Source organism: Schistocerca serialis, chromosome 1 (assembly GCF_023864345.2).
Source record: "Schistocerca serialis cubense isolate TAMUIC-IGC-003099 chromosome 1, iqSchSeri2.2, whole genome shotgun sequence".
In the NCBI taxonomy this organism is placed as follows: domain Eukaryota; kingdom Metazoa; phylum Arthropoda; class Insecta; order Orthoptera; family Acrididae; genus Schistocerca; species Schistocerca serialis.
Window position 1 is genome coordinate 993,235,917 of NC_064638.1, and position 27,015 is coordinate 993,262,931.

A 27,015-nucleotide genomic window follows, 5' to 3' on the forward strand; every position below is an offset into this window, starting at 1 on the left:
CACCCCTGACTTACAGAGTTATCAAATTTTTTTTTATTACAATTCTGTAAATCAATAAAATTTTCCTACATGTCTCTCCCCATTTACTAGTGATTGTCAGGAAGGTAATGTTAAATGTTAAGTCAGTTTACTCTATTATTAATTTGCTGAAGTAGCTTGCCTGCTATTTGCATGTAATGATATGCATAACAAAAGTTTTCACATACAGTAACAGCTCGAGCATATATAATGGCTTTGACTTTGATCCAAATGTGCATTTTCTGCTGGCAGATGTGACTTCTGCACTCAGCTGTATAATGCCCACATCACATTTATAAAATCAAGGAAGTTATTTTATTTTCAGTAACAATTATTAAACTTGTTCTACATTCACCATGGAATTCATGTACTGGCAAGTTGATAGTAATTTTGGCAAAAATGGAGTGGGAAGTTAACTGCAGTGGAACTTTGTATGTTTTTTAACCAAAGGCAAAGGTAAATGAGTTTTTGTCTCTGAACAAATTAAGAAACAAATATCAGTGTCATTTGATATGAGGGGCAAAATTTTGTGGAGTAGGACAAACTGTTTAATGATACAGTACAGTTCTTTGAACAGTTAGAGAACCAGCATAAGAGGCCAATGTGCACTGCGTAGTATTTAACAGACCAAAACTTTTTATATCAGTTAAGGTACAGGAAGGAATCAGTAACCATAAGACTGTTACAGTAGTTAAAGGTCTGTTAAGAAAAATTACAGAAACACTTTTGCTCCAGAAGACGTATCAGGCAAGAGCAGTCTTCATCACATATTCAGTTCTGAGGGTGAAGATGTGGATCAGAAAAGGATAAAATTTAAAAGTGTGGTAGAATAAGTCTGTAGTCTGTATGCTGGTCATGTTTGTGTGATGAAGAAGACTTACTGTGGCTCAGTAGCCTCATTGGAAGCATGCTACAAAAGCAAAGAGGATATTAACGCAAGTGAAGTCAAAGCCTTGTTGACAAACAATAGCCAAGAAAAGGAAAGGGAAAAATGTAAAGAAAGAAATGCAAGGAGTGTTTAGTGAATTCAGAATTTTTACCTGTTAATCTGTCTAAAAAAATCCTATGGCTTTTTTCTTAAATAAAATTAGTAAGCACACTCAGTGACCACTGACACTGAAACAGAAAATGGAAGACAAAAGGCCAAAATACGAATTTGCTCTCCCAAAATTATTTCACTATGAAAGATGATAATATGGGTTCTCTTTTCCAATCATTGCACAAATGTGGAAAGCAGTAAAGCAATCACATAATAGTAAAATAAGTTTATAGTGGAAAAGCATTTGATGAAATACCTCTAAGGTGTTACACTGATTATCCCTTCTAAAAGCATTTTATTTTAAGTTCCTTGGAGCAACAATTTTTGTTTTAGGTTCCTTGGAGCAACAATGGGTACCAAACAACTGGAAAAAAGCACAGGTCTTACCTGTTTCCAAAAAGAGTCATTGGACAGATTCATATAACTATTGGTCTGCATTTCTTATATCAAACTTTAGTTGAATTATAGAACTTTCTGGAGAAATAAAACATCTGTAAGAATTAATATGGATTCTGGCATCTCTTTTTGTCTAAGAATTCCAAACCAGCGTAGAAAGTTGCGCATAAGTTGACACAGTGTTCCTCTCTTCCTTTGCATTCAGGTGGCATTTGATACAGTTCCCCACTGTTATTTGGTGAAAACAGTATGAGCGTACAAAGTATTGGACTAGGTTTATGACTGAATTCAATACTATTTAGCAAATAGAACCCAACATGACATTCTGAAGTGGAGGAGATTGACATGTGTCAAAGTAATTCCAGTGAGAGTGTTATATGGCCATTGCTGTTTACAGTATATGTAAATTATCTAGTGGAAATCAAACAGTGGAAAATTGAGGCTGGAATGTAACAACATTATGAGAAGGAAAGTTGCTATTCACCATATAGTCGCAGATAGGGGCGCGCGCGCGCACGTGCACGCACGCACGACTGTAGTATCAGGCAACTGAAACCATGGAAGATGCACTCCTCAGTAAGCATCATGTGATTGATGGGGAGGTTTTTGATGCAGCAAGGCTTTGGCTCTGATGTCGACCAGATGAGTGTTATACCATGCAGGCATATATGCCCTCCCAATAAGGTGATGTAAGGCTGACGCATTGAATGGAGATAACGTTAAAAAGTAGTGTGTCGTGACCAGAAGAGTGGGCAATAATTTGATGTATTGTAAATCTGAATAAAACCAACATGCTTTCAGAAAAAAACGTGTTGCATTACTTATTGAACACCCCTAATGTTAATGGAGAAAGGAAATGTTTTGAGCTTCATAGTGAGGAAAATTTTGAAGTTATCTTTGTAAAATATGAGGTCAAGAATGTATACTTTGCTGTGTCAAGTGACTTTCATGCATCCCATGTTCAGCTTCTGTGTACTGTCTGTTTTAATTTTCTGTATTCTTTGATTTTGTTTTCTTTCAGGCACAAAATATGTCTTTCAATGACATCATCCTGTTGTCAGTGGGTGGTGTTGGTATTTTATCAAGAGTACGACCACGTCTACAAGACTTCATCAGGCAAAAAGTCTTACAGGGGAGGGATACTTCTGAAGAAAATGTAGCAGTTGCAGTGCATGCGCTCTTACAGGAATTGCGTCCTCATCTGAAACTTCTGGTTAGTAATCTTTGAAATTTTTGTCACAAGTAGCTCACAGCACATACGCGATCTGGGGGGGAGTGAGGGATATATCTGCAAGTAAAGAGGAACATCCTTCATACATGTAAAAGGGATTGGACAAAGTTACTAGCAAACCCAACTATAATGAGAGAAACTTGGGGAGGGGGATGTTGCTATTGATACAATCAAATTTTCATCCCATTAAAGTTTTATAGTTCAATTCTTTTATCTTGGCGGCTCGCGCATGCCCGCCCAGACGCGGGAGATTGCTGCGTTGCCAGTTGCACATGACGCACGCGCCAATAGAAGCAGCGCCATAGTATAGCATAGTTCGCAAGCTTACGTTTAGGGGGGAGCGCGCAGTTCATGAAGTAAAGCCACCACGGGCGCATTAACCCTTTCGCTGCTACAAAGACGTGCTCCCTGCATTCTGCGCTGTGCGCGATTTTGTCACTGCACTGCTCGCCTGTGCAGACACATCGTGTTCCCACTGCTGTAACACTCTTATCAATCGATTCCACAAAAACTATTTGGCCCAAAAATTAGATTTTTACACATCTTGACTGATACCTTCCCCCCATAAATGACTTAATTTTGTTTCGATGTTCAATGCAGTTATTATGCAGCATTAAATATAGTAAACCATTGCACGAAATTTTGAAGAGTTTGCAGAGGTAAAAGTCCATAGAGTATACTTTCCGTATGGTCGATTTTAGTTGCCACAATGTTGAGAATGAAATGTGGACAAGATACCTAAATTTCATATAAAATTTACTGTATAACAATAGCTCACTTAAGTACCACATAGGTGTCGTATGTAATATTGAGAAATATTCCGTCTTTCGCGACTGTAACAAAAGTTTTATTTACACTGAGCACATTTGGCTTTATTTTAAAGCACTTCAATCAATCAAAAGGAAGTAGACAAAATACATTAAACAAAACTGTGGACTTACAAAAACATTAAGACTTGAATATACTGTCTATCAGTGAAGTACTCTGAGCTATGTCAAATATAATTTTTGTGTGTGGCACACACAAACATCATTTATTTGCTAAAACACTGATCTGCCAACACAAACGTTGAATATTGTGTTACCGCAGCACAAAACTACGAAAGGTGACTTGGCAATGGAGGAGACAAAATACTGTCCTCTGAAGATGCTTCAAAAGACAGAAACGCGTCTGGTCTAAATAAGCCCCTTATTACAGTTGCAGAAGAGGAATATATTTCAGTACCATTGGTAAAACTGCGGCTGTGGAACAAAAACAAGAAAGAGAACATGAGTACCATTGTGTATGTGCCATACCTTTCCTTGATTGAAGTGCTTTAAAATAAAGCCAAACGCGTCCGGTGTAAATAATACTTGTATTACAGTCGGGAAAGACGGAATATTTCTCAATATTACATACGACACCTATGTCGTACTTAAATTAAATGAGATATTGTTATACAGTAAATTTTATATGAAATTTAGGCATCTTGTCCACATTTCATTCTCAACATTGTGGCAACTAAAATCGACCATACGGAAAGTATACGCTATGGACTTCTACCTCTGCAAACTCTTCAACATTTCTTGCAATGGTTTACTACATTTAATGCTGCATAATAACTGCGTTGAACATCGAAACAAAATTAAGTCATTTATGGGGGGAAGGTATCAGTCAAGAAGACGTGTAAAAATCAAATTTTTGGGCCAAATAGTTTTTGTGAAATTGAATGATAAGTGTGTCAAAGCAGTGGGAACACCATTTGTCTGCACAGGCGAGCAGTGCAGTGATGACAAAATCGCGCACAGCGCGGAATGTGGCGAGCACGTGTCTGCAGCAGGGAAAGGGTTAATGAAGAGACAAAGCACTAGAAATTTCAAAAAATTGCATTCAAACGAATATAATTCGTGAAGTACGGCACTTCGATATTGTTTTTAAATAATGAAAATATTAAGCACTGCACAAGGTTTGAACTCATAACCTTTCACGTAGCAATCCAACACCTTAACCATTACGCTAACGCACCTTGTCTGACTACCTAATGCCATGAGGAATATAACATGTCACGCAAAATTCTGACAAACACTGTTGGTATGACTATGAATTACTCACGCTTCGTCGAAGTACAATAGGAAATAAACAATTACCGCTGTTCTTTATTGCGAAAAAGCGGTTTGTGAGAATGATACAAAAACCTTTCGTTGCTATCGCCTGAATTAGGAGTCTTATTGCTTGTTTGGTTTAATTAATTAATAGAATATGAAGCAATTGGTATAAAGAATGCTTTTTCCAAACTTTCTATAAAAGAATGTCTGGTATCAAGACATTGCTTTTGTTCTATTACTTTATTTATGACTGAACGTTTCTAAAACTAAAGACACTCGTCCGTGCTCTGCACTGCAGTCGAGATGTGGCAACGTCGTTCTCTGTTCATTGGCTGACTGTGTTTTGTGACGTCAGATGCACAGAACGAACCTAAACTCGGCCGCCAACGTAAATGACGCGCACTTTAGTGTTCCTAATATATTGGTCTTATGTTCCAGGGTCAAGCTAAAGTGAAAGATGAAGTTGACATAATTTTATCAGTAAACCAATACAACCAAATAAAATTACCAGAATTAATTCATATCATCATGTCTGAAGGTTTGTGAACATTATGTATTATTTTTTCCTGTATTCATTATATGTTGCCACTGTCAGCTGTTTATTCGATACCTTTGTTGTTTACAGCGAGAGATGATATTTTTTGTCGGCGCTTCGTGCAGTGGTTTGTTCAGTATGCAAGGGAAGTAGCTGCTATTGTACGGTACTGCTGTGTTGATGACCTACAAGGATTAGTTAATGTTGCAGAAATTTATGTGGTTCGTGTTTAGGTTCCTTCTTGGAGTAGTCATTTTAAACACCATATGATACTTATTCAACTAAAGAGTCTTATTGTGTGTTTCTTGTACCAGCATCAGTTTTCCTATTGCAGAGGCAGTTAATGAGTGGTGTGCAAGCTGATGTCCGGGACTGGACAATTAGTAGTTCACTTTCACAGATACAAAGTTTTGTAACAAGCCAAACTGTACCTGTTGAAGATATACAACCATTTCTGGTGTACAGGATTCCTTCACCACCATCATCTTTACAGCATGGCTCAGTACCTGTAAGTTTTAATGCTACCTCAGCAGAGCAGCTAGATGAGGAAGAACAAGTAACAGAGGTATGCTCAGAATTTTAACTTTTTGGTGCTTTACAAATTAGGGAATAGCTGATCCATTTAATTTTACCCAAATTTACAGCATGTAAGTAATATTCATAGTATTTACTTTTGATTTGTGTAGTATGTAAAAAAATCACTGATTTATTTAGTTTCACAGAAGTAAAATGAAGTGGATTTACTACATATTATTAAAAGTAATTGTTTAATTGGCATAAAGACATTACAAATTAACTTATGTTGCTATACCTCCACAGGAGAGTTTTGTTTATAGTACATCTCTTTCATTTATCCTAGAAATGATTCATGAGAACCTCATCAAAAAAATGTTATTTTTCTGCCGAGAAACTTCGCCTTCATCTGTCAAGACACACCATTGGAGGAGATATATGAATACTTCAGATGCCAGTCACTCTCTTTAACATTATACTCTGTTATAAAGAAAACAAAAATGGTGTGAAATGAGAGAGAATTTCGGCTATCCACCTTGTATGATGAGATACAGGGCTTCTTCCTACATGAGAAATATTCTGTTTAATATGGTGTGTGGTGTAATAGTTTCATTTTGACAAGTTTTCAAAATTTATTTCAAATCCTGTCATTGCAGAAAACTCATGACATGAGTGACGCAGTCTCTTGTACAATCGTCGTTTTGTCCCATGCGTGTGTAAGTGTGTAGACAACAATCTTCAAAGAAATTGCAATGTTTCATAGAGATGGCAATGGGGAGCCCATACTGCTTATGGAGCTGTATCCTCATCATGTGTGAACTGTTGCCTATCTCACATTTGCTCTTTTATGGTGTTTTGGCAGTTACGCGAGTTGTGCTAATATGAGGAAATTTTTGGTTTGCTGACGATTGCAGTTTCACTCAGTCAAGTCGTAGATTTTAGGCCTGTTTTACTAGTCCAGTGTGAGGGGGGGAAAATAGCTGGTGAAATTATTGCGCAGCACTGTTGACACACTAGATAGTGCCACTGCGCCACAAGTTGGTGATGGGCCTTCTTCAGCTCACCAAAAATGGCATAATTGCAGGGAAACAGATCTGAACTGTAAGGAACTGTTTTAATGAATCCATTAGCTCCTTGACTGCAATTGCTCTATTGAGCCTTACGTTGTTGTAGAGCTGAATGACCCATTAAATGAACTGCCCATGGGTGTTTTGATTTGATCACTTTGCGGCAGGTTTATTAGTATTGCTGTGCATTTACCTTTGTGCCATGTGGAAGGAAGTTACGAAGGGGGGTGCCGTTTTTGTCAAAGGAGGAGGTGAGCATAACCTTGCCTGCACTTGTATGGACGGCTTTGGATATTTTGAATGGCAGCAACAGAGCATGCTTCTGCAGAGACTTCATAATTTTGACAGGGTTTAAAGTGATGATGCTGTGGGTTTGAAGTGATGACACTGTATTAGTCTCCAGTGGCCACTCGTGATAAGAACTCATTACTTTCCATGGTGTAGAATGGCAGATGTTCAAGAGAGCGTGTCACATTCAACATGCTTCCTCTGCTAATTGAAGACTGAGGCAACTATTCATCTACATCTACATGGATATCCTGCAAATCACATTTAAGTGCCTGGCAGAGGGTTCATCAAACCACCTTCACAATTCTCTATTATTTCAATCTCGTATAGCGCTTGGAAAGAACGAACACCTGCATCTTTCTGTACGAGCTCTGATTTCCCTTATTTTATCTTGGTGGTCATTTCTCCCTATGTAGGTCAGTGTCAACAAAATATTTTCGCATTCGGAGGAGAAAGTTGGTGAGAAGATTCCGTCGCAATGGAAAAGTCATTTCTTTTAATGATGTCCAGCCCAAATCCTGTATCATTTCAGTGACAATCTCTCCCATATTTTGCGATAATACAAAATGTGCTGCTCTTCTTTGAACTATTTTGATGTACTCCGTCAGTCCTACCTGGTAATGGTCCCACACAACACAGCAGTATTCTAAAAGAGTACGGACAAGCGTAGTGTAGGCAGTCTCCTTAGTAGATCTGTTACATTTTCTAAGTGTCCTGCCAATAAAACACAGTCTCAGACTGATTTATCGTCTAACCAAAGTTTAACTAATTCCTTTTAGCACTCATGTGGGTGACCTCACACTTTACGTTATTTAGGGTCAACTGCCAATTTTTGCACCATTCAGATATCTTTTCAAAACCATTTTTCAATTTGTTTTGATCTTCTGATGACTTTATTAGTGGATAAACAACAGCGTCATCTGCAAAAAACTTAAGACGGCTGGTCAGGTTGTCTCCCAAATTGTTTATATAGATAAGGAACAGCAAAGGGCCTGTAACACTACCTTGAGGAATGCCAGAAATCACTTCTGTTTTACTCTGACTATCCATCAATTACTACGAATTGTGACCCCTCTGACAGGAAATTACAGGTCCAGTCACATAACTGAGACAGTATTCCTTAAGCGCACAATTTCACTATGAGCTGCTTGTGTGGTACAGTGTCAAAAGCCTTCTGGAAATCCAGAAATACAGAATCGATCTGGAATCCGTTGTCAATAGCACTCGACACTCCATTTGAATAAAGAGCTAGTTGTGTTTCACAGGAACAATGTTTTTTAAACTCATGTTGACTGTTTGTCAACACACAGTTTTCTTTGAGGCAATTCATAATGTTCGAACACAATACATGTTCCAAAATCCTGCTGCATATTAACGATATGGGCCTGTAATTTTGTGGATTACTCCTACCTCCTTTCTTGAATATTGGTGTGACCTGTGCAACTTTCCAGTCTAGGGTATGGATCTTTCGTCGAGAAAACGGTAGTATATGGTTGTTAAGTGTGGAGCTAATGCATCAACATATTCCGAAAGGAACCTAATTGGTATACAGCCTGGACTAGAAGACTTGCTTTTATTAAGTGATTTAAGTTGCTTCACTACTCCAAGGACATGTACTTCTATGTTACTCACGTTGGCAACTGTTCTCGATTTGAATTCGGGAATATTTACTTTTATCTTATTTTGTTAAGGCATTTTGGAAGGCTTTGGGCAGCACTGTCTTTGATAGTATCTCCATTCCCGAATGAGATTTTCACTCTGCAGCGGAGTGTGCGCTGATATGAAACTTCCTGGCAGATTAAAACTGTGTGCCCGACCGAGACTCGAACTCGGGACCTTTGCCTTTCGCGGGCAAGTGCTCTACCATCTGAGCTACCGAAGCACGACTCACGCCCGGTCCTCACAGCTTTACTTCTGCCAGGTTCGCAGGAGAGCTTCTGTAAAGTTTGGAAGGTAGGAGACGAGATACTGGCAGAAGTAAAGCTGTGAGGTCCGGGCGTGAGTCGTGCTTCGGTAGCTCAGATGGTAGAGCACTTGTCCGTGAAAGGCAAAGGTCCCGAGTTCGAGTCTCGGTCGGGCACACAGTTTTAATCTGCCAGGAAGTTTCAGTATCTCCATTGCTATCCCACAGAGAAGATGTTGATTGTTTGTTGCCACTAACATACTTCACATACGACCAGGATATCTTTGGATTTTATGCCAGGTTTTGAGACAAAGTTTCATTGTGGAAACTGTTACAAGCATCTCGCATTGAAGATCGCTAAATTTCTAGCTTCTGTAAAAGATCACCAATCTTGGGGATTTTGCATCTGTTTAAATTTGGCATGGTTGTTTCGTTGTTTCTGCAACAGTGGTCTAACGCGTTTTGTGTACCAAGGAGGATCAGCTCTGTCGTTAGTTAATTTATTTGGTATAAATCTCTCAATTCCTGCCAATTCTATTTCTTTCAATTCAAGCCACACCTAGTCTGCACTTACACTATTAATTTGGAATGAGTGGAGATTGACTCTTAGGAAGGCGCCAAGTGAATTTTTATCTGCTTTTTTGAATAGGTATACATTTTGCTTATTTTTGGAGGATTTGGGGATTACAGTATTCAATCTCCCTACAACAACCCTGTGTTCATTAACCCCTGTATCGGTTTTCGTGCTCATTATTAATTCAGGATTTTTTTTGTTGCTAAGAGGTCAGGTGTGTTTTCACAACCGTTTACTATTCGCGTGGGCTCATGAACTAACTGCTCGAAATAATTTTCAGAGAATGCATTTAGCAAAATTTCGGATGATATTTTATGCGTACCTCCAGAATTAAACATGTATTTTCACCAACATATCGAGGGTAAATGAAAGTCACCACCAACTATTATCGTATGAGTCTGGTACGTGTTTGAAATCAAACTCAAGTTTTCTTTGAACCTTTCAGCAAATGTATCATCTGAATTAGGAGGTCGGTAAAAAGATCCCATTATTATTTTTATTCCAGTTATCAACAATGACCTCTGCCCGTACTAATCACAGGAAGTATCTACTTCAATTTAGCGACAAGTTAAACTACTACTTACAGCAACAAACACGGCACCGCCAACCGTGTTTAGCCTATCCTTCCGGAACACCATTAGGTTCTTCACAAAAATTTCGGCTGAGCTTATAGCCGGCTTTAGCCAGCTTTTAGTGCTTATGACAATTTGAGCATCAGTGCTTTCTATTAGTGCTTGGAGCTCTGGTACTTTCCCAACACAGCTACGACAATTTACAACTGTTATACCAATGGTTCCTGTATCTACATTATTCCTGTGTTCAGCCTGCACCCTTTGAGACTGAGGCCCTTCTTTTGTTTTCCAGAGACCCTCTAACCTAAAAAACTGCCCAGTCCACGCCACACAGCCCATGCTACCCGTGTGGCCGCCTCCTGTGTGTAGTGGACACCTGACTTACTTAGCGGAACCCAAAACCCAACTACCCTTTGGTGCAAGTCGAGAAATCTGCAGCCTACACAGTCGCAGAACCGTCTGAGCCACTGATTCAGACCCTTCACTCGGCTCTGTACCAGAGGTCTGCAATCGGTCCTGTCGACTATGCTGCAAATGGTCAGCTCTGCTTTCATCTTGCAAGCAAGACTGGCAGCCTTTACCACTTCTGTTAGCCACTCAAAACCAGAGAGAATCTCTTCTGATCCAAAGTGACACACATCATTGGTACCAACGTGAGCAACCACCTGTAGTTGGGGCTGCACCCTGTGCTCTTCATAGCATCAGGTAGGACCCTTTCCACATCTGGAATGACTCCACCAAGAATGCACACGGAGTGCACATTGGTTTTCTTTCCCTTCTTGTCGGCCAAGTCCATAAGGGCCCCCATAATGTGCCTAACGTTGGAGCTCCCAACTACCAGTAATCCCACTCTCTGTGATTGCCCGGATCTTGCAGGCTGAGTGGTTTCCTCTGAAACAGGACAGGTGACAGCATCTGGCTTGGTAACAGTGTCAGCCACAGACAGCACCTGTAACCTGTTAGTCAGACCAACTGGGGAGGCCTTATGTGCGGCCGCCTGGGAAGTCTTTCACCGCCTGCTTCACCCTGGTGCGACCTCCCACTCGACCACAGAGGTGAGGGGTCAACCTCAGTGCGAGCAGTAACTGGGTTGGCCACCGGTGAACAGTTGGAGGACTCAGACGTGCTGGTCATCTGTTGGATCCCCACGGCCGGCCCACAACAGTGGTTCGCATCCACTTCAGCCTCAAGATGTGTAACCAAAGCCATTGCAGCCTGAAGTTGAGAGCGAAGTGTCACCAACTCGGCTCACATCTGCACACAACAATCGCAGTCCCTGTCCATACTAAAGATAATGGAAAACTAAACTATCGACATGTGCTGCGCAACTCTACTGTAGACCCTGACAAAATCGCAGGAACTGTGTCTAATAATTTAGATAAATACACAGGTATTCAGAAACCTAACTACCGAAGCACTCAGGTGAAACTAAATAAGTCGCCCCTGATTAGGAACTTGTAATGTGTCACAAAATTGGTTTACTTTCCGACGCAAACGGAAACTTGATAACTGTGGCTATTAGATATTAAATTTACACACAGAAACTCAAGAAACTAAACTATTAAAGGACACAGATGATATAATAAAATTCGCTCCTGGTTAGGAACTCGTAAATGTCACAAAAGCGGTTATTTTCCTGTTGCTGCGTCTGTCTCGGTCAGCTACTACTGCATGACACCATTGGGTGCAGGCTTTGTGAAATTTCAGTCTGTGCTTAATGAAGGCATTTCTGATGCTGAATCTGACTCTGTGACAATGGCTGCTACTGTAACTTTCTGGTCTCGAATAATGAGAGCATCCACCTTCTGGACAATGGCATCGTTATTGTGGTGTGTTGTTCCAGGCAGTCCATCTTTGGCCAACAACATCCGTCCTTTCATAAATCACTTCTGCCATTTCTTGACCCTTGCAATTAACATGCATTGCTCTCCATACACATGGACCATTCTTTGGTGAATTTCTGTTCCCCGCACTCCTTCCCCACTACACACCTCTGCTTTCCTTTTGAAGCCTCCATTTCACTGTTTTTCAGCATGTCTGCGTAAAATGAACAGTTGATGAATGCACATGCTCATTCTGTAATCATGTGGATAATTGCCTGTGTTCAACTAGAGGCAGAGTTAAGGACCTCTGCACTCACACAGAGACCACACCTTCTTCTGTGAGCAATGGCTTTAGGATTTTTTCAGCAGTTTTCATTTTACAGCCTTCTGGCTCATTTTGTTTTGAATGTATGTTATATTTATGGAGGGAGCAGAATCACGGTTGTATGATCTCGTAAAACTTTGTTCTTGAAATAAATAAGAATAATTTTTAAACATGAACTGAGATGAGTTCATAGTTTGCATGATCCCAAGTGTGTAATGATTTTGTTAGAATGTTATTAAACTCCTACATGTTTTTCAATTTTAAATACCATTATCAGCCATTAAGTTTTGACTGAACTCACATACTTACTTTCATTGTGTTTTCTTTTGTTTGTAGCCAATGGAAACTGATTCAGATACACCAACAGTAAATGGCTCTTTGACCTTGGAAACTCACAGCTTTTCTGAGTCAGAGACAGATGTTGTTCAGTCCCCTACAAATCTCATAATGGATTCAGAAACACTTCCAGATGTTGTGATAGGCGCAGAAACGTGGCATAATGTTTTGCCTTCTGTAAGCTTTTTGAATGGTCTATACATTTCATTTGACGAGACATATTTGGCTCTCCATTAGCAGTTCTACTACACTACTGATAAATGTTTCAACTTTTGCAGGATTGGGTGCCTATTATAACACGTGATACTCAGAGGCAGAGGAAACAGAATTCACAGGCACCTTTCAGTGATGCTTACCTTTCAGGAATGCCATCAAAACGCAGAAAAATTGTATCAAGTGCAAAACCACAAGGGAATGTTGGCCAGATTTTAGCAGGTAAGTTGGAACATTCCATATATTTCTTACTGAATATTGAAGCTATGTGACGGGTTTGTGGACAGAAATCATTATGTATCTTATATTTGGTAAATTGTCTTAACACCTCCAAAGTCAAACAGTGAATAAGAAAAACTTCTTACACACAAGTGATGAGTCTGCATTATTGATGTGATAAAATTGACACCTGTTACGTAATGTAGAAAAATATGTATTAAAGATAACGTTAAATAAGATTATTACAAATAAATATAAGGACAGGTAATTGATACCTGTAGGTGGCACATAGGCACACTTTAAAGATCATATAATTGCTGATCATATAATTGCTGATCATATAATTGCTGATCATATAATTGCTGATCATATAATTGTCCCCCCCCACCCCATGAACCATGGACCTTGCCATTGGTGGGGAGGCTTGCGTGCCTCAGCGGTACAGATGGCCGCACCGTAGGTGCAAGCACAACAGAGGGGTATCTGTTGAGAGGCCAGACAAACGTGTGGTTCCTGAAGAGGGGCAGCAGCCTTTTCAGTAGTTGCAGGGGCAACAGTCCGGATGATTGACTGATCTGGCCTTGTAACACTAACTAAAACGGCCTTGCTGTGCTGGGTGCTGGTACTGCGAACAGCTGAAAGCAAGGGGAAACTACAGCCGTAATTTTTCCCGAGGGCATCCAGCTTTACTTTATGGTTAAATGATGATGGCGTCCTCTTGGGTAAAATATTCCAGAGGTAAAATAGTCCCCCATTCGGATCTGCGAGCGGGGACTACTCAAGAGGACATCATTATCAGGAGAAAAAAAACTGGTGTTCTACGGATTGGAGCGTGGAATGTCAGATCCCTTAATTGGGCAGGTAGGTTAGAAAATTTAAAAAGGAAATGGATAGGTTAAAGTTATAGTGGGAATAGGTGAAGTTCGGTGGCAGGAGGAACAAGACTTTTGGTCAGGTGAATACAGGGTTATAAATACAAAATCAAATAGGGGTAATGCAGGAGTAGGTTTAATAATGAATAAAAAAATTGGAGTGTGGGTAAGCTACTACAAACAGCATAGTGAACGCATTATTGTGGCCAAGATAGATACGAAGCCCACACCTACTACAGTAGTACAAGTTTATACGCCAACTAGCTCTGCAGATGATGAAGAAATTGAAGAAATGTATGATGAGATAAAAGAAATTATTCAGGTAGTGAAGCGAGATGAAAATTTAATAGTCATGGGTGACTGGAATTCGAGAGTAGGAAAAGGGAGAAAAGGAAACACAGTAGGTGAATATGGATTGGGGGTAAGAAATGAAAGAGGAAGCTGCCTGGTAGAATTTTGTACAGAGCATAACTTAATCATAGCTAACACTTGGTTCAAGAATCATAAAAGAAGGTTGTATACATGGAGGAATCCTGGAGATACTAGAAGGTATCAGATAGATTATATAATGGTAAGGCAGAGATTTAGGAACCAGGCTTTAAATTGTACGACATTTCCAGGAGCAGATGTGGACTCTGACCACAATCTATTGGTTATGGACTGTAGATTAAAACTGAAGAAACTGCAAAAAGGTGGGAATTTAAGGAGATGGGACCTGGATAAACTGACTAAACCAGAGGTTGTACTGAGTTTCAGGGAGAGCATAAGGGAACAATTGACAGGAATGGGGGAAAGAAATACAGTAGAAGAAGAATGGGTAGCTCTGAGGGATGAAGTGATGAAGGCAGCAGAGGATCAAGTAGGTAAAAAGATGAAGGCTATAAGAAATCCTTGGGCTACAGAAGAAATATTGAATTTAATTGATGAAAGGAGAAAATATAAAAATGCAGTAAATGAAGCGGGCAAAAAGGAATACAAACGTCTCAAAAATGAGATCGACAGGAAGTGCAAAATGGCTAAGCAGGGATGGCTAGAGGACAAATGTAAGGATGTAGAGGGTTATCTCACTAGGGGTAAGATAGATACTGCCTACAGGGAAATTAAAGAGACCTTTGGAGGTAAGAGAACCACTTGCATGAATATCAAGAGCTCAGATGGAAATCCAGTTCTAAGCAAAGAAGGGAAAGCAGAAAGGTGGAAGGAGTATATAGAGGGTCTATACAAGGGCCATGTACTTGAGGACAATATTATGGAAATGGAAGAGGATGTAGTTGAAGATGAAATGGGAGATATGATACTGCGTTAAGAGTTTGACAGAGCACTGAAAGACCTGAGTCGAAACAAGGCCCCGGGAGTAGACAACATTCCAATAGAACTACTGACAGCCTTAGGAGAGCCAGTCCTGACAAAACTCTACCATCTGGTGAGCAAGATGTGTGAGACAGGCGGAATACCCTCAGACTTCAAGAAGAATATAATAATTCCAATCCCAAAGAAAGCAGGTGTTGACAGATGTGAAAATTACCGAACTATCAGTTTAATAAGTCACAGCTGCAAAATACTAACGCGAATTCTTTACAGACGAATGGAAAACCTGGTAGAAGCCGACCTCGGGGAAGATCAGTTCGGATTTCGTAGAAATGTTGGAACATGTGAGGCAATACTGACCCTACGACTTATCTTAGAAGCTAGATTAAGGAAAGGCAAACCTACGTTTCTAACATTTGTAGACTTAGAGAAAACTTTTGACAATGTTGACTGGAATACTCTCTTTCAAATTCTGAAGGTTGCGGGGGTAAAATACAGGGAGCGAAAGGCTATTTACAATTTGTACAGAAACCAGATGGCAGTAATAAGAGTCGAGTTACGTGAAAGGGAAGCAGTGGTTGGGAAGGGAGTGAGACAGGGTTGTAGCCTATCCCCGATGTTATTCAATCTGTATATTGAGCAAGCAGTAAAGGAAAAAAAAGAAAAATTCGAGTAGGTATTAAACTCCATGGAGAAGCATTAAAAACTTTGAGGTTTGCCGATGACATTGTAATTCTGTTAGAGACAGCAAAGGACTTGGAAGAGCAGTTGATCAGAATGGACATTGTGTTGAAAGGAGGATATAAGATGAGCATCAACAAAAACAAAATGAGGGTAATGGAATGTAGTCGAATTAAGTCGGGTATGCTGAGGGAATTAGATTAGGAAATGAGACACTTAAAGTAGTAAAAGTGTTTGCTATTTGGGGAGCAAAATAACTGATGATGATCGAAGTAGAGAAGATATAAAATGTAGACTGGCAATGGCAAGGAAAGCGTTTCTGAAGAAGAGAAATTTGTTAACATCGAGTATAGATTTAAGTGTCAGGAAGTTGTTTCTGAACATATTTGTGTGGCGTGCAGCCATGTATGGAAGTGAAACATGGACGATAACTATTTTGGACAAGAAGAGAATAGAAGCTTTTGAAATGTGGTGCTACAGAAGAATGCTGAAGATTAGATGGGTAGATCACATAACTAATGAGAAGGTATTGAATAGAATTGGAGAGAAGAGGAGTTTGTGGCACAACTTGACAAAAAGAAGGGACTGGTTGGTAGGACATGTTCTGAGGCATCAAGGGATCACAAATTTAGCATTGGAGGGCAGCGTGGAGGGTAAAAATCATGGAGGGAGACAAAGAGGTGAATACACTAAGCAGATTCAGAAGAATGAAGGTTGCAGTAAGTACTGGGAGATGAAGCAGCTTGCACAGGATAGGGTAGCATGTAGAGCTGCATCAAACCAGTCTCGGGACTGAAGACAACAACACAACTTCACATTTCTGGCTTTCACTTCTCTTGCAGCTACATATGTATGTATGTATGTATGTATTTATGTATGTATGCATGCATGCATGCATTCACCTGTAGGCGGCAGCAGCAATAGAAATTGTTGTCAAGTGGTTAACAGTGCAGCTTTTTATGTGGAAAAAGAGTAAGTGCCTTAAGACAATTTTGGCCTTTATGGTGCAAACACTGCCCACAAGCTCCCTGCAACATATTAGAAGCTACTGCTTGCGCAACTTTAGTTTTCAACTGGAAATACTGTCTGAAATATTGTTCCATGTGAATGCAGTCAACACTAAAAAATCCTACACAACGTGGGCCAGTCCATCTCAATTCATCCAGGCTTCCGTGCTCGACCATCATGAATTTGTCTGAAATTTTATGTGCATTAATCATTGGTCAAGTTTAAGATTTGTTGAAGCAATATTGGCCAAGATATAGTCACTTGTTTGACTCGATGCGCAACTTTGTGCAGAGTGAGTGTGAATTTCTGGTGAATTTGAGCTGTATGTCTAGGGCAATATTTTGTCTAAAGAAATGAAATTTGGCCATTTGGTACAACTTTATTCATTCTCTTAAGAATAAAAATGAAAGGAATTTTAAGAGGCATATGCAGCCAGAAAGTTTTAAACTAAATCTCTCAAAAAATCTGCACCTGAAGGAGTTTCATAGATTGTCTTTTTATGTCTCAGGGACTAAAGGTATGATGAACATGAAACTTCACATGTGGTGATTGAATGACATAATTTTCTCAAATGCAGTTTCATTTATGTGCCACTTTCCAATTAATAATTGTGCAAAGTTGAAGAGTCTGTAAAAAGGTCGAAAATGAATTATTTTGAACCTGATTTCACAAAAAACTGTTCTATAAAACTTTCCAAACTGGGCGCATTAGAAAGACCATGTTTTATCCATCAAAACAAAAGTACACACACCAAAAAAGTTTTACATCTCCTCAGTTCCGAGAGTTCCGGAAACTGTCCAGAAAATTGGAATAGAGATCAACATAAACATCATTTCCGCCCTTTTTATTGCACATCAAAACCACACATTGCACGTTGTGCCACTATACAGTGAGGCCTTCAGAGGTGGTAGGTCCAGATTGCTGTAGACACCGGTACCTCTAATACCCAGTAGTACATCCTCTTGCATTGATGCATGCCTGTATTCGTCGTGGCATACTAACCACAAGTTCATCAAGGCACTGTTGATCCAAATTGTCCCACTCCTCAACGGCGATTCGGCGCAGAATCCTCAAGAGTGGTTGGTTGGGTCTGTCGTCCATAAACAGTCCTTTTCAATCTATCCCAGGCATGTTCGATAGGGTTCATGTCTGGAGAACATGCTGGCCACTCTAGTTATCCTGAAGAAATTCATTTATAAGATGTGCACGACAGGGGCATGAAGTGTCATCCATGAACACAAATGCCTTGCCAGTATGCTGCCGATATGGTTGCACTATCGGTTGGTGGATGGCATTCACATATCATACAGCCTTTACAGCACCTTCCGTGACCACCACCAGCGGCACATGTCGGCCCACTTAATGCCACCCCAAAACAGCAGGGAACCTCCACATTACTGCACTCGCTGGACAGTGTGTCCAAGGCGTTCAGTCTGACCGGGTTGCCTCCAAACACGTCTCCGACAATTTTATGGTTGAAGGCATATGCGACACTCATCAGTGAAGAGAACGTGATGCCAATCCTGAGTGGTTCCTTCGGCATGTTGTTCTGCATGGTGTCATGGTTGCAAAGATGGACATTAGGAGTAAAGTTGACCATCATGCAGCCTATTGCGCACAGTTTGAGTCATAACACAACGTCCTGTGGCTGCATGAAAGCATTATTCAACATGGTAGCGTTGCTGTCATAATCCGGAGGTAGCGGTCATGCACTGCAGACGCAGCCCTTGGGCGGCCTGAGCGAGGCATGTCATCGACAGTTCCTGTCTCGCTGTATTTCCTCCACGTCCAAAAACATTGCTTTGGTTCACTCTGAGACACCTGAACACTTCCCTTGTCGAGAGCCCTTCCTGGCACAAAGTACCAATGGAGACGCGATCAAACCGCAATATTGATCCTATAGGCGTGATTGAACTACAGACAACACTAGCAGTGTACCTCCTTCCTGGTGGAATGACTGGAGCTGATCGGCTGTCGGATCCCCTCTGTATAATAGGCACTGCTCATGCATGGTTGTTTATATCTTGAGCAGGTTTAGTGACATCTCTAAACAATCAAAGGGAATGTGTGTGTTATACAATATCCACAGTCTTCAGGAGTTCTTGGAACCAGGGTGATGCAAAACTTTTTTTGATTATCCAATGTAGGCTAAGAATGCTAGATAATTTGAATCAAAGCTGGATGCAAAAATCGTGGCATGGAAAAACAAAAGAAAAAAAATGTTAGCTTGGGTTGCGGATGTTGGACATGAAACTTAATACACAATAGCTCGGTAGCCCAGGGCTGAGAGATACAAAATTTCATTCACTTTTTATTTTCCAGTAATTTGCAAATTTGTTGAAAAGATGGCTGATTTTTATGGAAAGGTGAGAATAATGTATATTCAACACTGCTTTTATCAATACAATTATCAAAGACCAAAATTGTCTTAAGGCCCTTACTCTTTTTCCACATAAAAACCTACACTGGTAACCACTTGACAACAATTTGTGTTGCTGCTGCCTACAGGTGAATGCATGCGTACATATGTAGCTGCAAGAGAGTTGAAAGCCAGAAATGTATTAAAGCTTCAAAACTTTGTGTTTCAAGCATCCCCAAAACAGAGGGTAAAATTTGCCACATGGGCTAACAATACTGCACATAATTCGAGGCAAAGTAGCCAGAAAAATCGTGCTGGGCTAACAATGCTACATAAATCAGAGCAAAGTAGCCAGAAAAATCATGTGCGAATAAGGATTTAACTTTCGCTTCTGATAATCTTGTTGATTAAAGGCATGATTAAGTTGAAAAATAAGTCATGTACTGCTGTCTAAATTCTTAAAAAATCAATAGAGGGAAACATTCCACATGGGAAAAATATATCTAAAAACAAAGATGATGTGACTTACCAAACGAAAGCACTGGCACGTCGATAGACACACAAACAAACACAAACATACACACAAAATTCAAGCTTTCACAACAAACTGTTGCCTCATCAGGAAAGAGGCAACAGTTTGTTGCGAAAGCTTGAATTTTGTGTGTATGTTTGTGTTTGTTTGTGTGTCTATCGACGTGCCAGTGCTTTCGTTTGGTAAGTCACATCATCTTTGTTTTTAGATATATTCTTTAAAAAAATCAGTTAGATTTTTTTGTAAAAATTACAAAAACTCATCATATTCAGTTTGCCTTTAGAGAACTTGTTTCCCATAACTGATTTCAAACTAATCGCAGAACTAATCACAGTTGGAAACAGAATCACGTAAGATTTCCCAATGTGTGCTAACAATATCTGAAAATGCTGGAGAAATTTGAATGAATATACCATGGCAACAGGCTATATTGCAGCCACCCTTTGCCAATGCTTCATTTAATGTGGTTTTTATTTTTAAATTCACAAGTAATATCTCACTAGGCCTATATTGTTTTGGCCCATGGTGACGTTGCCGCTACTGGTTCAGTAACATATAAGTCAGAAACTAAATTGCCATAGTTGTTACGCCTAATAGCTGTGTGATACCAGCCATGGGGGAGTTTATTCATTCAGGCCCCCAATCCTGTAATTTGGTTCATTAATTCAGCTTCACAAAGCCTTGTGGTGGTACCAGTCTGCTTACAAATCCATTTGCTAAGTAGTTATCTCCGATTCTCAAATCTGGAGATGTCTCACTTAGGCGGTTAACAAAAAGTAGTATAAATTTTGATTTTAAATTTCTCAACATTGAACATTATTGGCATATCAATGGAACAAAATGATGCAGTGATAAAATATGTGCATCCTCAAGGCCCATCTCGTTCATTTTATTGGCTTGAAAGACAAGATGCTTGTTGAGTACCAGAACACCACCTCATTTCCTCTCTCTCTCTCTCTCTCTCTCTCTCTCTCTCTCTCTCTCTACCAGAACAACACCTCATTTCCTCTCTCTCTCTCTGTTATTTCAGTATCATCATCTGGGTGATAGTTAAATTTCCAGAAAAAGGCTCAAAAATTTCAAACAATGTAATTTCCAATGTTCATAAGTTTAAAAACAAAATTGATATTAAATTTGCTTGCTGCCTGTGTGATAACTCACTGGCTTACAAATTTGAAGATCGGAGGTAAGGTACTTAGCAAATGGTTCTACGGAGGTAAGGTACTTAGCAAATGGTTCTAGAGCCTAAATTAACAAAGCAGAATACATGCTTGGAGACCTGAATGAAGCAGCTCACATCTGACTGGTGTTGCACTGCTATTTGGCATGACCTCTACAGCATTGGGGTTGCTGGTTCATGTTCTTGGACCAGTATTGACAATGTCACCATGGACATGGTATGCATGCATGCGACATAGTGAGATATTACCGGACAGTTAAAAAATAAAAACCACATCCAACGAAACACGGACAACTGGTTGCTGCAATGTAGCCTTTTGCTGTGGTACTTTCTCTCAAATTTGTCTGTCATTTTTAGGTATTGTGGGTGCTAATTGGAAAACTGAACGTGATTTTCCCAATGTTAAAAAATGTGCTTTTTCCAACTGTGATCAGTCTGAAATCAGGTATTGAAAACATATTTTCTAAAATTTAATTGAATGTGATCTAATTTTTGTAATTTTTATGAAAATCAAATTTTAATTGATTTTATAGAAATTTTGAAAGCAGTATGTGACTGATATTCTCCCTGGTAAACCTTATGTTGCTAAGTTCTTGTGTCCAAAGTTTCATGTTTATCAGTCTTTAATCAACGACATATAAGAAGATATAAGTTACAACTTTATTCACAGCATGATTTTTGTGGCTAATTTTCTTCAGTTTATGTAACATTGATAGCCCATGTTGGAAATTTTACCTACAGTTCAGGAGGGTCCTTTAAACATGTTTTGAATAAGACTGATTTTGAAGCTTTAATAGAAAACGGTATTTTCAAAAGAAGTGTTGTGTATACACTATTTTCACTTTTCACCAAAATCGTCACCTTTTCTGCAAATTTACATGTTATTGGCAAATAGCAGACGAATGAAATTTGTATTCCACATCCTTGGGCTGCCGAGCTTTACATTTTTTCCCATGGCACAATTTTCATCCCCAACTTCAATTCAAATTATCTAGTGTTGTTAGCTTGCATTGGATAATCAAATATACTTTTCTTGGTTATTAGGACCATGGTCTTTCTAATGAGCTTGGTTCAGAAAGTTTTATAGAACGTAGTTTCGTTGCAAAATTGGGTTGAATTACCCCATTTTTTAAGTTTTTACAAAATCTTCAACTTTGCCGCTAATAGTTTCAGTATTGGAGAGTAGTACATAAATGAAACTTTATATTTGAGGACAGTGTGGTGTTAGGTTACTACATACGAACTTTCACGTTCGTCATACCTTTAGTCCCCGAGATATAAGAAGCAAATTTTGAAATTTTTTGGGCGACTTTGTCTAAAATTTTCTATCTGTATATGGCTTCCAAAATTCTTTTCGTTGTTATTCTTAAGAGATCGCATAAAGTTGTACAGAATGGCCAGATTTCATTTCTATAGACAAATTATTGCTTGAGATAGAAGAGCTCAAATTAACCAGAAATTCATGCTCGCTCTGTGCAAAGTTACATATTGAATCAAAGAAGTGACTATATCATGGCCAGTATTACTTCAACAAACATTAATCTGTACAGTGTTTGTTGGGGGACATGTGTGAATGTTCACATAAAATTGCTTTGAAATCGGTGATGGTTGAAGAGGAAAAATGTTCCGAAATAAAGTTTTTGACCTGGAATGACCAAAGTGTAATGTACTGCAGTGCCTGTACTGTAAAATACATCTGTACCCTATGGTAAGATATTGTTACAGTGTGTGTAGGTCTAACAACTTCATGATAAAAAAAGTTTTGTTCTTAAACAGGACAAAAATAGTGCGTAATGTTCAATTTGCGTAACAGACTACAACTGCGCCATGATTTTGCCGCAATGTTCTGTGATTACCTACTCCACAAAATTTCTATTGGGATAGATGCAGAACTTTGTTGAATGAACTGAATATTTTGCATCTGTATTTGATACTCGGTCTGTAGATTCATTGTCTTAGTTATCATCGTGATCTTTCTAATTATCATTGGTGGTTTGAATTACATCATCAGTGATTCGGTCATCTGTTAATTTTTCTTCCGTTGTGCAGTCAATGTGAGCTTTACTGATCCACTCACTGAAGTGACTTTGCTCAGCTAGTGGTTGTAAAGTTTGCCATGTACAGGTTGTGATGCCATGTTAATGTTTTTTCATTGCACTTGGTTATTTTACTTTTCCGGTCACACACAATGGCAGCTTGTGATAGCCGTTAACATTACTACAGAGAGCAATAATTATTCTGTCTTGGGCAAGTTTTGCATCTGTTACAGGCTCATTTACTGCATCAAGAGTTCTTGGAGAGAGCATTTATAGTTTAATAGTTTAAGCCAGACTAATCTGTATTATATGTATTATGATCAGGGGTCAGCGGTCAGCTTAAGGTCTTTAAGTAAGTTTTCAAAGTTCGGAACAAATTCATTGCAGCTGTTTCATCAGCAGACGTATTTTGGCCAGAAGTAATTACATTTCAAATGTCATTATGCCTATTCCATCTATGTAGTCAGCCTTCACTAACTGTAAACTTTTCATTTTCCTTATACCCATCTAATTGTTCATATAAAATCAGTGCCCTTTCTTTTATGATTGGTCCAGACAACGGAGTGTTTCCTTCTCTCCTGCTCATACCACACCCACAAACAATTGTTTAGCATTTCACTTTTAGGCTTCTTTAGGGGCTTGCAAATTTTCAGCCCTTCCTCATCATCAGTCGTCATTGTATGACTTTCAAGAGTTTTCCTATTTTTCCTCCAGTCGTTAACAGTTGTTACGCCAACCCACACTTCACTTGCAATATTTCAAAGACACTCACTTTTATCAATCTCTCAAGCACTTTCAGGTTCTCTGCTAAAGACAGTGTCACATGTTTACTTGTAGTTGGTGCCATAATTTAGTTTTACATGTTTAATAAGTAAGAAGAAAATTCACTGTTTTATAAAACAAATATGTGCACTATAATCCTTGTTGTTTGAATTGGAAATAAGTTAATTCATTCTAAAACTGATTGAACTTCGCATGTATCAAAGGTGAACTGACTGAAATAGTCGCCCATGTACATAAACAAATACCAGAAGTGGGAGGGTGGGACTAAGGGGGGAGTCAGACCATCCAAGGTCAAATCAATGAAGTTCTGCTGTATCAAAGTTTAAACTTGTATTTATTCTTATATCAGATGTATCCTAGTTAAAGCAGCACTGCAAGCCAATTGCAGATTTCACTGAATCAAATTCACTAGTTCATTTCTACCAATCAGTCTGTAGTCTCATGAAAAGTTCTATGTGTAACAGACTCTGAACAAGGTCTGTCATTCTCAAACAGCTGCCAAAGACTCTGTACACAAACAATTACTGTACTTTAACCACAGATGGAATACAATAAGCACCTTGGGTAAGCATACTGTAGCATAGAATCTAATTGTAACAGCCAACAGTATTTTTATCTAGGCAAAACCTCAGTATAAAGCATTTATTGTTTAATTCCGAGAAATTTTTTTCTCTATTGTGAAACATACGGAGCGCTCATTGGAAATCATTGTCATCCTCAGTACATACTTAAAAATAATCAGTTATGTGTAAAGTAAACAAGAAGAAACAATATAATTCAGTTATTAAGGCTCTATCACGAAAAATTGTGCCCACTGCAGTGACCTTGAGCTCCAGGAAAACAGCAAGTGATTATTCAGGTGGAATGGGTTCAAAACATAGTGATGTCATAGTTATCTTTTTTACCTATGTTGTATACAATACGTTGTCTGGCAGCTAAAAATATTGGGCCATCTGGCATCAGCAAATCTGAATTTCAACACAAATTGTTGCACCATTCCAAATTGGACTCTTTGTTTCCTGAAAGTGTTTCAAAAATAAGTATCACAGATCATTGGCCACAAGCTTAGGTGGCATTCCCAGTGGACAAAAGTTTAAATAGGTGAAAGAAAGGGAATCAAACCATAAACCTGTGGCTGCTTTGTCCAGCACATAACCACTGAGTCACAACTTTCTCTGCAGGTTGACTGACAATGTCATCGCTAACTGATTTACAGGTGCTTACTATTTTAGTTCACTAATGCACAGACAGGTGTTCATTGCTGCTAATGATGTGGGCATTTATTCATTAAATTATTGTCTAGTTTTGAACCACTGACTTGTGTACAATTTAATATAAATTGTGTTGTTATTCGTGTTTGGGCGTAGAGAGCAGTTTTGTTTGAGATTTTCATTTGTTATTGGCTGCTGTTGAACTCCATGTACTTAGCGTTACATGAAAATAGTCAGAATTTCGCTACCACACACACTCTGCCACAATGGGTCCACAAAAAGCCTTTGAACTTTTTCACAATAATTATAAGCCACTTCTAAGAAATTTTGTAGGAGCAATTATTATCTGCACTCATTACTTACTTCACTCAAAATTTCCTTAATCACATTAAAGATCAAATAAACTGTTTTGAAATATTGTGCTTTCACATGTTTACTTCCCATCATGAACATGATTCTTGTTTACCTTTTTTTCAAACTTACGCGTTTTGTGTTGTGGTCTTCAGTCTGAAGACTGGTTTGATGTGGCTCTCCATCTTACTCTATCCTGTGCGAGCCGATCTCTGAATAACTACTGCAACCTACATCCTTCTGAATCTACGTACTGTATTCATCTCTTGGTCTCCCTCTACAATTTTACCCCACTTCCCACCCTCCTGCACACTTCCCTCCAAAATTAAGTTGGTGACCCCATGATGTGCCCTATCAACCTCTCTCTTCTTTCAATCAAGTTGCGCCACAAATTTCTTGTTATACCATGTCTGTTCAGTACCTCATCATTAGTTACATGATCTACCAATCTAATCTCCAACGTTCTTCTGCAGCACCACATTTCTAAAGTTTCTATTCTCTTTTTGTCTAAAATGTTTATCATTCATGTTTCACTTCCATACATGGCTACTCTCAGGACAAATGCTTTCAGAAACAAGCTTCCTAATACTTAAATCTATACTCAATGTTAACAAATTTCTCTTCTTCATAAATGATTTTCTTGCCATTGGCAGTCTATTTTATATCCTCTCTACTTTGGCCGTCATCAGCTATTTTGCTACCCAGATAGCAAAACTCATCTGCTACTTTGTCTTCTTATGTCCTAATCTAATTCACTCAGCACCATTTGATTTAATCCGATTACATTCCATTATCCTAGTTTTGCTTTTGTTGTTGTTCAGCTTATATTCTCCTTTCAAGACCCTGTCCATTCCATTCAATTGTTCTTCCAAGTCTTTTGCTGTCTCTGCAAGAATTATAGTGTCATCATCAAAACTCAAAAGCTTTTATTTCTTTTCTCTGAACTTTAATTCCTTCTCCAAATTTTCTTTGGTTTCCTTTACTGCTTGCTCAGTGTGCAGATTGAATAACATCGGGGATAGGCTACAGCCCTGTCTCACTCGTTTCTCTACCACAGCTTCCCTTCCATGGCCCTTGACCCTCATAATGGCTGCCTGTTTTCTGTACAAGTTGTAAATAGCCTTTCACTTCCTGTATTTTACCCCTGCTACCTTTGGAACTTATATTCATGTAAAACAAAATCCGTTCTTTTGTAGTATCAGTATGTTCTGAACTGATGACTGCAAATGAACCTGACTTGATCCATGAAATTTTGCTGTTCAGACTTGATCAAAGTTCATTGCAAAGTAATATGCAATTAAGGTTTGTAGAATCCAGTTCAGCTTGATAAAAGTTTTTTACTAATCTGTGATATATTGATTTATACAGCCCGGTTAGCATGTTTATCCTATTCTGCTTTGGTTGTAAATTGTCTTGACATAGGGCTCTTCAGTGTTGACCACATGCATATTCATTATCATCATCTCTGCTTCTTCTCCATATCTTGGGAATCATTGCTGCTGAAAAAGGAATATCTTCTTTTCTAGATCTCTTGTATGTAAACAAACTCTGAAACATT

The 27,015-nt window shown here is 39.0% G+C and overlaps 1 protein-coding gene across 6 annotated transcripts in view; it reads left to right on the forward strand.

The window, feature by feature from the left end:
• The window catches only part of LOC126413018 (large proline-rich protein BAG6), a 215,267-nt gene that overhangs the window by 160,879 nt on the left and 27,373 nt on the right, over positions 1–27,015 (forward strand). For all 6 annotated transcript variants that reach the window (XM_050082921.1, XM_050082913.1, XM_050082950.1 and 3 more), the window contains exons 17-22: positions 2,475–2,666; positions 5,207–5,306; positions 5,394–5,524; positions 5,638–5,868; positions 12,705–12,881; positions 12,983–13,139. In XM_050082921.1, the coding sequence (XP_049938878.1) occupies positions 2,475–2,666; positions 5,207–5,306; positions 5,394–5,524; positions 5,638–5,868; positions 12,705–12,881; positions 12,983–13,139 (988 nt within the window). The remainder of the gene's footprint in view (positions 1–2,474; positions 2,667–5,206; positions 5,307–5,393; positions 5,525–5,637; positions 5,869–12,704; positions 12,882–12,982; positions 13,140–27,015) is intronic.